At 39.3% G+C, this 14,603-nt stretch overlaps 1 protein-coding gene across 1 annotated transcript; it reads right to left on the bottom strand.

Moving 5' to 3' along the window:
- Positions 1 to 392: 392 nt before the first annotated feature.
- slc41a2b (solute carrier family 41 member 2b) lies at positions 393 to 14,145 on the bottom strand. Its single transcript, XM_016681752.1, has 8 exons — positions 14,040 to 14,145; positions 11,924 to 12,609; positions 10,304 to 10,411; positions 9,044 to 9,115; positions 8,068 to 8,212; positions 7,230 to 7,376; positions 4,371 to 4,518; positions 393 to 508 (listed from the first exon to the last, which is right to left on the bottom strand). Exons 2-8 carry the CDS (start codon positions 12,476 to 12,478, stop codon positions 397 to 399), a joined length of 1,287 nt encoding a protein of 428 aa, XP_016537238.1. The 5' UTR covers positions 12,479 to 12,609; positions 14,040 to 14,145; the 3' UTR covers positions 393 to 396.
- Positions 14,146 to 14,603: the final 458 nt, after the last annotated feature.

Below are 14,603 nucleotides of genomic sequence, written 5' to 3'. Positions count from 1 at the left end.
TCCTGTCTCTTCTCTGGGCCTTTTCTCTTTTGCAAAGAAACTTTCCAAAGACATCTGATCTGTTTCTTACTCATTTTGCTGCTTGTGGGCTCAATGTTGGCGCGCAAGTAACTGAGACTTCCAATGATTCACTTCCTGCTAAAGAGCCCCTTGGTGGTTGAAGAAAAATTCACATATAAACGGCTTATAGTCCGGAAAATACGGTAAATGAAAAAAATAAAAATATCTGAATGCTTTCTGGTATTATTCAGGGGGCCGGACCAAATGTGGAGGCGGGCGGGATCCGGCCCGCGGGCCGTAGTTTGGGGACCCCTGGGTTATATGATACAGCAAACTGAAATAACTGATCCAAACACCCACAAATTTGGAAATTAAAATTAAGATCATCAAACTTTTTCATATAACAAAAAAGAGCAGCCAGTACTCACCGTTGATAACTGGGGTGTATACTACAATGCCGGCTAGGTTAGGGTCAGACACTGTTTTGTCCAGAATGAGTCCTCCAATACTGCAACACACAACATACACAGATTAACTGATGGTGTTATTTTTAACATTAAAAAGGGCAAAAAGAAAAAGAAAAAAGAACAAAAATAGAGAAGAACCAGTTTTATCATTTGTTGACTAGGAGGTGAATGTGGAATAAAGGATCTGGCCTTACATGACCTTACACACAAGGACCAGGTCCAGTTTTTATGCTTGCTGCTCATATGTACTGTTACCTGTTAAAAATGGTTTGTATTGGTGCTGTGTGGGAGACTGAACTGTAATTTCCCTGTGGGTAAATCCCACAGGGAAAGAGATGAATAAAGTTTCCATCCATCCATCCATCCATCCATCCATCCATCCATCCGCAACAGATTTTCAGTTTACATTATATATTTACAATCACCTGTGGTGTCTGTTAGTGGTTATCTCTCAATCATTAATTAAATCTAAACTTCCCCCAAACTGGAAGAGATTAGAAATCAGTTTAAACGCTGAGAGAAGTTCGTGGTTGGCACACCAGGTTGCTCTCCAAGCAGGATAGCAATCTTTTCTCAATAGCAGGAAAACACAGAAGCTTTTGAAACATGGTACAGCTACTGCTGTTTGGGTTCTCCTCCAGAGGTACTGCAACAACCTTTCAATAGCCATCTTTCCATCAACATTTTTTTTCTAACGTATTGCGTTAGAAAAGGTTGATAATAATTCAAAATACCGTAATACTTCTATTTTGTAAAAATGTTTTTCTGCTTATTTGTGTTTCAATGCATCAAAAGGAAGATGGAAACACATTTTCTGAAAAAGTTCTGAGGTAATGAACTTTCACCGCCCAAACCTCCAGAATGGATGGGAGGTCTGTCAGCATGCAGTGGCTGGCGAGAGGCACTCTAGGCTGGGATGGGTGTGGAGGAACACTCCCTTCCACTGGTGGTGGTGGAAGGATCGGAAAATTTCAAAGTCTAAATCTCCAGCTCTGAGGACGACTCTTTTCATTTATCTGCCATGTGTGATCCATAACCTTTATTTGACCAGGAATGTCTCATTGACATTAAAAATCTATTTCAAAAGAGACTTGGGTAAACATGCTAGTAACAACCTCTACTTCCTGTTTATTCAGCCATGTGTAGCGTCAACATCTGATGAAATCCCACTTTCCGTGATTTGCTTCAAATGAGTGGATGGAAACAAGCCTAATTCTTTCTTTTTAGCGGCGGTTTAAAAGTTTGCTCAAAAGTTGCTTGACAGTTGGATGGAAACAGCTGAATCAATCAATTTTACATGTATAGCACATTTCAACAAAACTGCAGTCCAAAGTGCTTTACATTGTGAAAACATATAAAAACATCAGCTGAATAACAGCAGTTCAGTCATTTGACCCAGGTGTGTTTGGTTAAATGAAATCACCAATTGGAGCAGTGAAAGTATCATCGGTCATAGTTTGACTGAAAATCGCTGCGGTCAACTCCTCTCTCTGCAAAAGTGTGGGAGGAGTTAGTGCTCAACGTCAGCTGACCTGTTACATTGTTTCACAAATTTTTCACTTCTTATGGCAAACAATTACATTCCAATGTCTCAGTCAAAACGGACCTGATTATGGAAGGTATAGCTGATGTTCATGCAGTTCACTAGTACAGGTGAAACTATATGTCCAGTTTTGGGGGCCGACAAAAGGAAAGCTGAGATTACAGCAAAGTCGCTATGGTTTATCTCTTTCCATTTCAACGTGTCACAGACCATACTGGACTGGAAAATGTTTATCTGCTTCGGACGCTGCTATCCCCCGGTTTAGTCTTGGCTGGCCACTGTATTCTGCGTCGATGCCTGAGCTCTGTATTCCACACCTAAAGGTCATAAATCTTCAGTAACTTCCAGCTGCTTTATTTTCCATTTCTCTCTTTCAATTTTTTCTCGACTCAGCCATGAAAATGGATGCAACCAATGCTGCAAGCCAGAAAACATCTGACTAGAAAAGGAGGTCGGAATGATGATAAATGTCATGTAATAAAAATCACAGCACGGTTTTCTTTCTACTCACTCCCTCACACACAGGTTTTGGATCTGCTCCTAACATCTATAATTAATGAGTGTTTGTTGCAGGAGGGCTTCTTGCATTACAATAAAAAAACCACACAATAAAATATTTAACAATTTAAGACGGTAAATAAGGGCTCTTTTCTTTACACATACCTTTTATTTTAAGTAGATCTAGTAGAAAAACATATTTCCTGCAAGAAGTTCCACTTTTATTTGTTGTACCAATATCTCCATTCGCTAACGCTGAAGGTATTAGCTGACACAATGAGACAGCTCTAACCTGGAACCGTTTTAGAGAAATTGAATTTTTTTTTTTTTAATGTTTAGACTTAATTTTAAACCGCAGTAATGTTTTAACAGTACAAGGAAAAATATCTTGTATGATGTGAGGTATCAGTAGGACTGGAGAAAGTTGGTATCAATAGCTGCTTTTCCACTGACCATTTACTTTGACATTGATATTTGGCATTTCAAAAATAAATTTGTTCAACGGAAACAATTTCTGTTGAATGACAGAGATTGCTTTAAAGGTAGGACTGGATTCAGAGATTTGTGCAAATTGAAATTACAAAAATAAATTAACTTAATGGAAACACAGCAATTTTGAAAAACAACTCATTTTTTGATGCAAAGTTTTGCCACCTTAACCTCTTATTTAAACTAGAAATGTTAACCTTTCTAAGGTTAAGGTTAACCACCTTAACCTCTTGAGGTTAAGGTGGCAACCTAGAAAGGTTAACCTTTCTAAGGTTAAGGTGGTGCTTTGGCTGTACTGAAATTGTTTTCTTGGCAAAACTACAATGGAAACAGTTTTTTCCCCATCACACAGGTCACATGATCAAAATTCTGATGTTGCCGTTGATCCAAATCACGAAGAAGAAGATGACGGGAAGTAGTTGGAGAATGATGTTGCAACATATTTATTTATTTTTTTTAATGACTGATTGTGTGAACAAACCTTTTCACGCTTTTTACTTGATAGAAACACCGCAGTTGTGTTTTTTGATAAAGTTCTGCACACATTTATAAAGGGAATGCAGCTTGTGATGTCAGAGTTAAGGACATACTTTGTGTCCTTCCTGTGCTACTCTTTCAGAACATTCACTCCTACAAATATTCCCCTAAACTGATAATCTGACTTAGGAACGTTTTAAACAATATCCATTCATTCTGAATAAACCAACAGATTATTGTTGATATTTCAATAATCAACCTAGGTGATGATATGCACTGCTAGTATTAATTTTTCCTGCATCTACCTGGCTAATAAAGAGTGAAAGGCCGAGTTGAATTATGTGCGCCGAGAGAAAAGAAAGCTGCAGAGGAAGAGAGTTGTTTCCCTCCTTTGGGCTTTATTTTTAAGGAGCCAGGCTCAAGGGGAACGGAGGGTGTGAGCGCTCACTGCTGCAATTTGTTTAAGGCAATGCGTCATCCAACAAAGCAGATGCTGGGAGAAGCATAAACAGGATACAGTGACTAGCAAAAAAATTCATAACAACAAACCGAAGTGTGTTCCAGTAGAATTGGGTGTGTAAAAATCAACCTGAAGTAGCAGAAGGACATTCAGAGCTTTTTAAAGCTCTAGCAGCTTCACATAACTAGGAGCTGATATTTTCACTCTCTCTTTACAAAACAACTCAAGCTCAGCAAACAGGATGGAGAACATCTGTGAACATCAGTCTTCAAGGATTGCAAGATTATCACCCTGATAACTCACTAGAGGCTGCAGTGTAGGTGTTGGAAAGATGAAACCCTACATAGCATTGGTCCATCACATGAAATCCTCTCAAGATCACACAAACGACACTTTGGGTTTTTCTTCTCCTGACAAGTATCAACATAACACACACCTGCTGATAACCATGGCGGTGATGACTGGCTCCCATCCGGAGTACAGCAGCGTGCGGCTGGCTGGGTGCTTGGAGGAAATGACGATCCACAGAGGAGTCAGACACATGAAGAAGGCGCAAACCAACGATGATACGTAAGGATAGGAGTCTGGGAAGAGAGCAGGAGAAACATGCTGAAAATGCATTTCTTTGGCTCCCATGGACATCATTTATTATTACAAGTTTGCATAAGTTATTCTAATTGTAGAATGCCTTCTTTCCACTGAGTGGTACGGCACTGGTCGGTGCAGTTTGTTTCTTTTGTAAAAGCGGCCCATACCGACCCGTATCATACAGTCCTGGTGGTGGAAACGCTCTAACCGCTCCTACTAATGTCCTAAGTGATCCTGCTAATTCTGCCTTACACCAAGATAACAAATAAATTGCCAATGAGGATGAATGATCTTTGTCTGTTCAAAAACTAAAATGCAAAGAGCAAACACACAGTAACAAAGTTAATATTTTATTTCAAGTAAGTATTTCTGAGTTATGGTTTTCTGCATAAATAGAACCATGGACGATGCCTTCCGTCTGCCATGACCCCTTCCCCAAAAAATCATAAAGAAGAAATCCATTTAAATTCTAGGGTAGTATGTAAAATAGTCTCCATAATCTCAGCAGTAAGTAGGGGGCGCCAAAACTACATTACTATGCAGAGAACCAATGGAAAACTAGCTCTAGGTCCAAATGATACATCATATTTGTTTTTCATCTGGTGCACTCTAATGTTGCCCTGGGCATCAAAACTACCACTGAATGCCAGGAAATAAAATTCATAGATTAAGTCAAATATTTTTCTGAAGTTAATTTCAGTGTCTCAGAAAAAAATAATATTGGACACTGGAAACACATGGTGTTGCACCCTAATCAGGGAATTAACTCCAAACACATGCAAAGGTTTCCTGAGTTTCTAACAGTCTGGGTCAGAACTCTTACAAACAAGATTCAATCATAAAAACATCATTGTATGTTATTAGCACTTTATGTAGCAGGCTAAAAAAGCAGTACATAATTATGATGTAAAGAAAATGATGCAGCTTTAAACTGAATTTAATAAGCTCTGTTTTGAACAGTACCTGTAATTGAACTAAACTCACTGCCTGACAGACCACATTCAAACAAACAGGAAAATAAAAACCGAGCGCTTTATTTCATCACAATTTAACTTTAATCTGCAAAGATGAAACTTTTGTGAATTTTGTTTTGCTGTTGTATGACTTTAAACTTGATATTTAACGCTCCATCTATTTTGACAAAACTTGAGCCATTTTGCAAAGATGAATGGGCAAAACTGATAGAGATATGACCCAAATGATCCCCCATGAACACATGCATCATTTTGTTTCACCATACATTTGCAAGGCACTTTATACACACACGTACACACACAGTGCATCATAATATTTTGTACAACTATGCAGTTTTCTGCATGTGGAGAATTTTGACTTCCATGTGTTGTGGTAGCCTCAACAACAGCAACTGCCATAAATAAACCTATCAGGAGTCATCTGAGTCCCTGCAACTGGCATGGCCATCACCGTGGCGACATTTGGTACTGGGCTGACTGGATCCAAAGTTAGAAGTTCTGCAGATGTGTTTTGATGTGAATTTAACAGAAAGTATCTGTGTGACTGGGGTGAAGAACAACAGGGCTCCTGTTTGCAGTCTCACTGTACAGCTCTGTCCTAGAACTATTTAAATTTAGCTCCAAATATTTAATCGTTTATTTTATTAATAATTTTACACATTTCTATGACTGCATGAAACTTGACAGAGGTTCTAATGTATCGGGTGAACAGCTTTATTTGAGAGCCTAAGACAGGATGGTGGAACAGAATGCATCTATATGGATGGGATCTGTTGGAGAAAGGACATCAAAAACATGCCGCAGAATGAATCAGGAGGGCCCCCTACTGGCTGACTGAGGGAAGTGTCTAATTACCCATCTAGAGAGTGAGGGGAATTATGGTCTAGCAGAGTTAAGCAACTTTTTAAAATATGAATGATTTCACAGGTAGAAGTGTTATTAGTATCAACATTTAGCAATGCATCAGATGTTTGAAAAAACTGTTTTTCAAATATATATAATCAGAAATTATTTTTATTCACTGTTTTAAAGCTCCAGTGTTCAAAACCTTTATTTGATTTGCTGGTGCCTCAGTTTGCAGAGGGTTGATCTGGTTTCAGGTCATTTTTTTTGCATGTCTTCCCCTTCTCTGTCTTTACCCTATTTCCTGTCAGACTTATTTCAATATGTATCAGCATTTAACTTTATGATAGCAGAGACATCCTTAAAGCATTTGCATCTTGAAAAAAATGGATGATTTAGAACCCTGAGTTTTGCATATTTTCAACAGATGTTTGTTTATATCAGTGGTAACGTCATAAAAAGACTATTTCGTTTTTTACTAAGCCTTTCAGTTTGTTCTGTCTTGATTCTATAAAAATGACATGGTGGAATCTGCAGTGTATGTTTTTGAACATTCTGGATTTGATCTAAATCATCCTCCCACCTGGTAACAAACATGATGTCGTCTTAATGAAGGTGCTGTGTTGAATTATTTTAATCCTGTGAAAACTTTTACTGTAAGACAATATGAAATGCCTGTTTGAATTTATTTATGAAATCTTAATTCATTATGTGGAATCATTTGGGAGCATTTGAAATGCTTTTCTGGAATTAGCTCTCCCTCAGAATGAGGAAAACATAAAACCCAGAAAATAAAAATAATAATAAAGACACAGCTGCTCCCTGCTAATAGTCATGTAATTTTGACTGTGGCTGTGAAAACTTCATAAACACAGTAATTAGCTACTGACCCAGACATTTGTAGAGGCCTTGGCTTATCCAGGCCAGGATGGCCAGAGTTATGAGGTCACCAAAACTGGCAGCGATGGGTGTGGCTACGTTGTCCGGGTTGATGCCGGTCTTCTTCGACCCCACAATTACCCCGACCATGAGGATACCTAAACACAATGAGAAAATGGCAGGGAACTTTAGCAGTGGTCATTACTAACATGACTTTAAGCTGATCATTATGGAGAGAAAAAATATAGGGAGTCACTGGAGAAGTGTCAGACAGGGTGGAAATGTTTGCTGCAGCCGTATAGGAGGAGAAATTAAGTCAAATTAAGTTAAATTAAGTTAAATTAACAGGAAAAAAAATAATCTCTTTCCACTTCCAGAGGGGACTGGAAGAGGAAACTTTGGGAAGGGATATTTTTTTTTTAATAAGTAAACATTTCAGTTTCCCGATGGACAAAGATAGAACCCCAAAGCATTTCAAAGAAGGGTAAAAAGAAAAAAAAGGAAACAAAGGAAAAGGGGCAAGAAGAGAACAACAGAGGGAAAAGTAAGTGGAGAAAAAAAACAGGAGGAAAAGAGGAAAAAAAATTAAAAGCAAAAAAGAAAAAGTAGAAAGAAAAAAGGGGGAAAAGCAAAAAAAAGAGGAAGAAAAAAAAGAACAGTGGGGAAAAAAGAACAAAGGAACAAAAGAGAAATAAAACAAAGAGTTTATTCTCCTGAGTAAATATTTCCTGAGTAAAGAAAAACTAACCCTGACATCTCAGTAACAAACTATATCCGCAGAGAGGAAAGTGTTTTTTAAGGAAGTGGTGCTGAGCTCCAGTTGTGACACTTTATGATAGGAGTGTTTACCCTGCAGCAGGGAGGCTATGAAGGCCGTGGCCACGCTGCTTGAGCAGAGCAAAACAGCATGGCTCATCTGAAACTTCCCCTCTGGGATCCAACCGAGTATGACGGCTGCTACAGCTGCCAGGAACCCCACCACCGTGGCCTGGACCTGGAAACACACAGGGGTTTCACTTGAGTGTTTAAAAAAAGAAATTAAAAATGACAAGACGACATTATTAAAAAGAGACAGCCTGTGTTGAAGAAGCACATCATTACATCTGAGTATAATCTGCCACAATCATTTCTGATGTTATTCCACAACGAGGCACACAAACAGCCCGTCATCCCGCGGTGACGTAGCTGTGTGTTCCTGTGTGTTTAGCAGTGTGTGGGAGGATGATCAGCAGCAATCACATGAAAACTCATCACCTACTGTCAGCTGCAGCTCATGAGAAGGTAAAACAGCCATGGCCTCATTCCTCTACAATAAATTACATTACAGTAAAGAGAAATGTTTTTCTTCCAACTTTAGGTACAACTTACTGTGTTAAAATATCCGTAAATGTGAATATGAAAAAAGTTAAATCAAGAATTTGATTGACTGATGAGAATAATAAAACCTGGAATTACAGAAGCAGTGCAAAACACCTCTTCAATTGTTTCACAGTGTTTCTCACGTTGCTGTGACAAACTTCAGAGTAATTTATTGGGATTTTATACAATGGACCAACAAAGTAGCTCACCGTTTTTAAATAATTCATGTTTTTAAAAGAATTGTTCTGTGAAGGCTTATAGGTTTGATGGAGAACAAACAGCATCACAGAACAAACCCCCCAAAAAACAACTCAAAGATCATTTTGCTTCCAATTTTAAAACATTTGCCTTTTTGTGCTCGTTTAACCCATAAAATCCCAATGAAAATTCCAAAGTTAAACTGTGAGCACGTATTGGGTGCCAATACTTTTGCGGGGTGCTGGATGGGAGCCGGCTGGGTAACTACCTGCTTCAGTGCCAGGTTGCCGATGATTAGGTTCCACTTCTCTATGGGAGAGTCCATCTTCCCAACATTTACCTGCATACAGAGTGATAGAGAGAGAGTAGAAAATAAACAGTAGTGCAGTGCTGAAATTGTGCTTCAGCACTGCATGACCAGAAGGGGTTAAATGTGCTTTTAGAGGAGCTGCAGAGGGTATTTGATCTGACTGAACTCTGCTTGTTGTTGACACAGTGCTGTGAAGGTGGAGCTCCTCCATGCAGGGAGCTGGGGGCCAAAGAGGGAGGGGCCCACCAACTGGAACCCCAACAAAGACCCAGTTCTGCTCTGTCTTTTCTTTATTCAGCTTCCAGCTCTGTTCAGATTGAGAAGTGGAAAAATTCCTCTCTACCTCCATGTGAACAGAACAGGAAGTGTGTTTAGCTGCCACCTGCTGCAGACCTGTACCAGAGTTTTCCAACCTGACCCTTCCAGAAGGATGTTGGGATCAGATCGGTTCTCCTCCAGGTTTCACAGATGTTCCAGCAGCTTGACTCACACATGAACTAATCTTAACCAAAGTGGTAAAAAATGGCACACTTTATGTGCAAACTGATGACAGAACTAGAGAGAGGGATCTTCCACAGCAGCAAGCTGATTGCACATGTTGCCATTAGGCACAGGTGACCTTTAAAGAGTGGGTGAAATTAAACTTTAACCATAATATGTTGTGATATTATTGCAAAAATGCTAAAAGTGAATATAAACTATTTAAAATAACTTTGCATCCATTTTATGGTAAAAGTACAGCCGTGTCTGCAGGTCACAGTAACTACTTGTGTGCAGGTGACATCATTCAAGAGTTTTGCACTGACATGAAGCTGCGTTGCGCTTTCAAAATAATGTGAGTTATCACATCCCCAGTTCCTACTCCTATCTATCAGTGTGGAATGATAAATGAGACAATAAATACTCATGCCTAGTACTGGTATCAAGTCATACAAAGTATTAAAATGGTCAAAAACTGCACACTGTGGTCAGCTGACTCATGGAATCCTTTTGTGAATCTGAAAGCTGAAAACAGGAAACTAAAGGAATGATAATGTTGGCAAGCTGCTGTGAATAACACAAGTGGATCTTGTTGAACAGCTTTGTTTGAATGCTGGTTCCTGTCAGTACCATGATGGTGTGGTATTTTCTTTCTGATAGTTATCCAACTGGCACATTCTGACAGCAGCATTTGCATTGTTGAGACAGAAATAAAAAATGAGCTGATGGAGGACTCACAGCTGTGGACAGCCTGGAGGCCAGAGTCATCTCCAGGTTCCCCTTCAGGCCCAGCAGAGCAGGAACCAGGATGAAGATCTCTGTGATGAACTGGAAGGCCTCCCAGTGCTGCGGACACATTGGAAACAACACCTGACCTCTTATCACGCAGCCTAATTTGACATTTAAAGATAAAAGCCCTGGTGTCATTCAGATAAGAGTCCACAACACTCCCTGTTGAGTCAACAAAGAGATCAGCTACACAGACCTGGAAAACTTAGAAAACAGAAAACTGATAGTAGAACAGAGAAAGTTGAGTTATTGGTCAAACAATCTCTTGGACAGATTTTGTATTTTTTGTTTTGTTTCTGTATTTCTTTATCAGCTCTAGTGATCCGCTCAGCTAAACCCATCAAGGTAAAGGAGGGTTAAACATGATGATCCAGGTTACATCCAAGCATTCTCTTGTCACCAATACATTTTCTCCCATTTAAAATAGTTATATTTCACAATTGTGCTTTAAATCAAATTTCAAAGAGGATCAGAAAACTACAAGGAAGCAAAACTAACACAGATACAGTAAACCAAATCTGCCAGAACCTGCTCTGTGGCAGCCAGAAAGCTGCTCGTCTTGTTCCTTGATCTTCTTCATGTTGTTTGTTCTCTAGTCAGTCACTACAGTTTTTTTTTTTTTGCAGAAATTCATGCCAAAAAAAAATCAACAGATCCCGCATACAATTGTGAGTTTATTACAAATTTTCCATAATAAACTCACAATTAATTAACTGCTACCTCCCACCTTAAGGTGGCATTGTTTCTGACTTCTACTTCAAGTTATAGTCTATGATAGAATAAATATGCTTGAGTATCAGTCTTCTTTTTTCTAACTCATCATTTTGTTCTATATGTAGCATTACATATTTGGAACATGGAACAGCTCCTGTAATCTGGATCAAACTTCCAGAAAACTGAAAAACTGCTGAAACACTGAGTTCCTTTACATTAATAAAGGCTAAAAGCTGCCTTTGATTCATAATAACTAAAACATTGACTAATATATTTGATGATTTTGATGATGGCATTTGACAAAATGTAATGTTTATCGATGTTTCAAAATAGGTTACCGCTTTATGTTTTTATAGTGCAAAGAACTCTGAACAGCCTTGTTGCTGAAATGTGCTGCACAAATAAACCTTACAGGAGTTAACAAAGGAAAAATATCACAAACATCCTTGCAAAAATGTCTAAAGAAGAACCACAAAGATCAGTGATTTAAATCACAAAAAACAAGACAAAACACAGACAGATTATCTGCATTAATAATGAGATTAAATCACCTACAGATAGACTTTTTACTAATTAGGATATTTATGGTTTCCTTTTTTGCACTTTGGGGATTTTCAAAATAAAGGGTGGTTAATATAAAAGCATACTTTTCAGAACCTCTTTTTAAAATAATACATCCTTTCTGCTCCGCGCTCAAAGCAGAGTTTATTCCAGTGATGACTGCATGGCCTTCACAGTGCAGAGTTAATGCAGCTGAACATCAGCTCCACAGCCAGACGTTATTTAATAACCATAGATGAGCCGTTAATCCCAGTCTGTTCAGATGGGATCTTTACTGGTTTCACACCAGCTTACCTGAACAATATCCAGCACCATTCCAGCTGACACCGTTCCAAAGCCAGCCAGGAGGAAAGGCACCAGTATCTGCAAAGCCATGGCCAGCGGCGACTCTTTGGGCATATTGGACCCATCTGACCCCAGCGCCTCCACTGTATCCTTCTCCTCCTCCTCCTCCTCCTCATCGCTGGCGTCGTCCCCGGAGAGCCTCCACTCTGCCAGCATGGGCTCTGTCTCAGCGCAGCCCCCTTCTCCACAGTCCGACAGAGTTATGGAGGAGCGGGAGGCCCGCTCCACAATCCGCCGGCCCTCCATGTGAGTCGCCTCCTGTCTGTAGCCGTTCTGCAGCGAGCCGACCTCGGGTTTTCCCCCCAAGTCCACCATGGCTAATCGATCCTCCTGCAGCTTGGTGTAGCCAGTGGGAACCATGGTCTGGAAAATGGAGCCGATGCGCACCGGGGCCACGGGTTTCAGGGAGAGAGCACTCCATCCGCCAGCCACCCCGCTCATCCGCACCGCCAGGCTAGAGCCCAGGGAGTCTCCCAAGGCTCCGCCCAGGTTCTTCATGCTCATGGTGACAGCTTCTAGGATCGCAGAGGCTCATCTCTTCTCATCCAGACTGACGGCGGACTTAGCACAACGACGACACAGAGAGGTTCACGCAGGCTAACGGCCTTGTTAATACTGGCTACTAGAAGGCATCACTGGAGGGAGACGGGAGAACAGCCACATGTCAAACAAGAGCAAAATAACTAGTATACAATATAAACCTCCAGGTCACACTTCCTGTTGGTCACTGACTGACACAGTTAATACTGCTGCTACATCTGCCCTTGATTCCTATAGAATAACAGATAATGGAAGGATGCAGGTTCACTTAGTTTTCTTCAATAACTGATGACATGGTTTAATGTGCCATATGTTGTTCTTCTAAAACTGATGTTCAACTCCTTTTAATGTGTCTTACATTATTATATCCTGATGTGTAAACACTGAGTGAAATGTTACTGTAAATAAAATCTAAATATTTATTATAATAAGCAACGCAACATCAAGAATGCAGCGATGATTTAGTGAAGTATTAAGGAAGAGTTAGTCTGAGGAACTTTTGATCACTTTTAGAACTACAGTGCTGAACAATGCAGTGCCTGCAAAGTGTTGAAGGTTTACATATATTTACAAGTGTCAATGCATTTTATTTGAAATTTATGTAAGAAATCAACAAAATAGCACATAGCAAATAATCATGAAGGGAATGAAAAATTATATAGTTTCAAGCAAAAAAAAAAATAGCAAAAAAAAATATAATCTGAAAAGTGTGGTATGCGTATTAATTTAATAACCTTAAATAATACAATTCAGTATAGCCAACTCCCGTTAAAGGTTACTTACGAAAATGGGAGGAAAAAAATGGAACAACTTTAAATCTATGGAGAAATGCCTACGAACCCAAACTGACGGGCAGAGTTGACTTGGAAGGTTGATGTTCACAGATGTCCTAAACTCAGTCTGAACTGCAGCTGGAAAACCATGAATCCAGATCTGCTTTTTATGCTGCGCAGAATTTTAAAAAAGGTTAAAGTTCAAGAGATATGACTATGAGCAGGAAATGTTGTTTTATCAGATAAATAGCAGGCACTTAGTTGCATCTTATTTCAGACTTCCTCTTTAGTACTTTTCACGGCTGACAAATTCTACATACAGGATTTCCAGAGAGCACGGGCAACACCAAAATCCAAAAACTAAAATTAGTCCTTTAGTTAGACTGTATCCTTATATTCCAAATATCTTCATGGAATTTTGTGACAATTTGCTTATCAATAACGTTAAAGGAAATAACCAGTTATAGCCGTCGGAAGTGCCTCTAAATCATCCATTAGTTTCAGCTGACCACGTTAATAGCAACTTTCTTTTAAAAAGGGTGAGGAAAAAGCTGCCAGCTGTGGTCTATATTAGCTAAACATATTCGGGAGCTGAAAGCTAGCTGTGCAGGAATGAAAACAGTTGGGAAGCTGCTCGCGACACCTTCCGCGTGAACCACTAAGCTATTTCACAAGATTTGTCTCGACAAATATCAATAAAATATTCCATTATCTACAGTTTTGTTAGTTTTTCTTTTTCTCCAAGGAATTACCTGTTCGTCAGAAAGGATTTTCGACCCGGAGGAGAGATGCCAGTTTTACGTGACAGCCAACCAGACATCCGCGTCAGAGGAAAAAAAAAATGCCAACAAAGATCGTCAATGAAAGACGATAGAAATTCTATTTGAAAATGACGGAACTGGTCGCAGGAGCTATGTTAAGCGTGTTTACAAGTTACATAAACTTCACAAAGACAGCAGTGAGGTAGGGAGTAGGCGACGTCAAGGATTAACTCTGGAATTTGTCTTGTTTGCAGTGCTGATGTATATGCAGATAGATGAGATACTAAACAAGTTTTTGTTTTTAATGCAATAAAAAAAACTTATGATTGTCCCGTTAACATAAATATGCTCAGCTACACTGTTTCTTTGTAGAAACTCTTTCATTTTAGCTGTCCGTTATGCTTTATAACATTTTTATTTTATTACTCGTTTGTTAAGTTCAAATTTACCAGGTGGATGACTACAGTTTATATAAGATTTTGAACTTCTTCCAGTATGATGCTTTAGTAACATTCTGTTTCTTTTTCTTTCTTCTTTTCCATTTTCAAAATGCCT

Source organism: Poecilia formosa, unplaced genomic scaffold (assembly GCF_000485575.1).
Source record: "Poecilia formosa unplaced genomic scaffold, Poecilia_formosa-5.1.2 Scaffold292, whole genome shotgun sequence".
Taxonomy (NCBI): domain Eukaryota; kingdom Metazoa; phylum Chordata; class Actinopteri; order Cyprinodontiformes; family Poeciliidae; genus Poecilia; species Poecilia formosa.
Note: the sequence above shows the minus strand (reverse complement) of the source record. Positions and strands in the feature narration are given on the sequence as shown.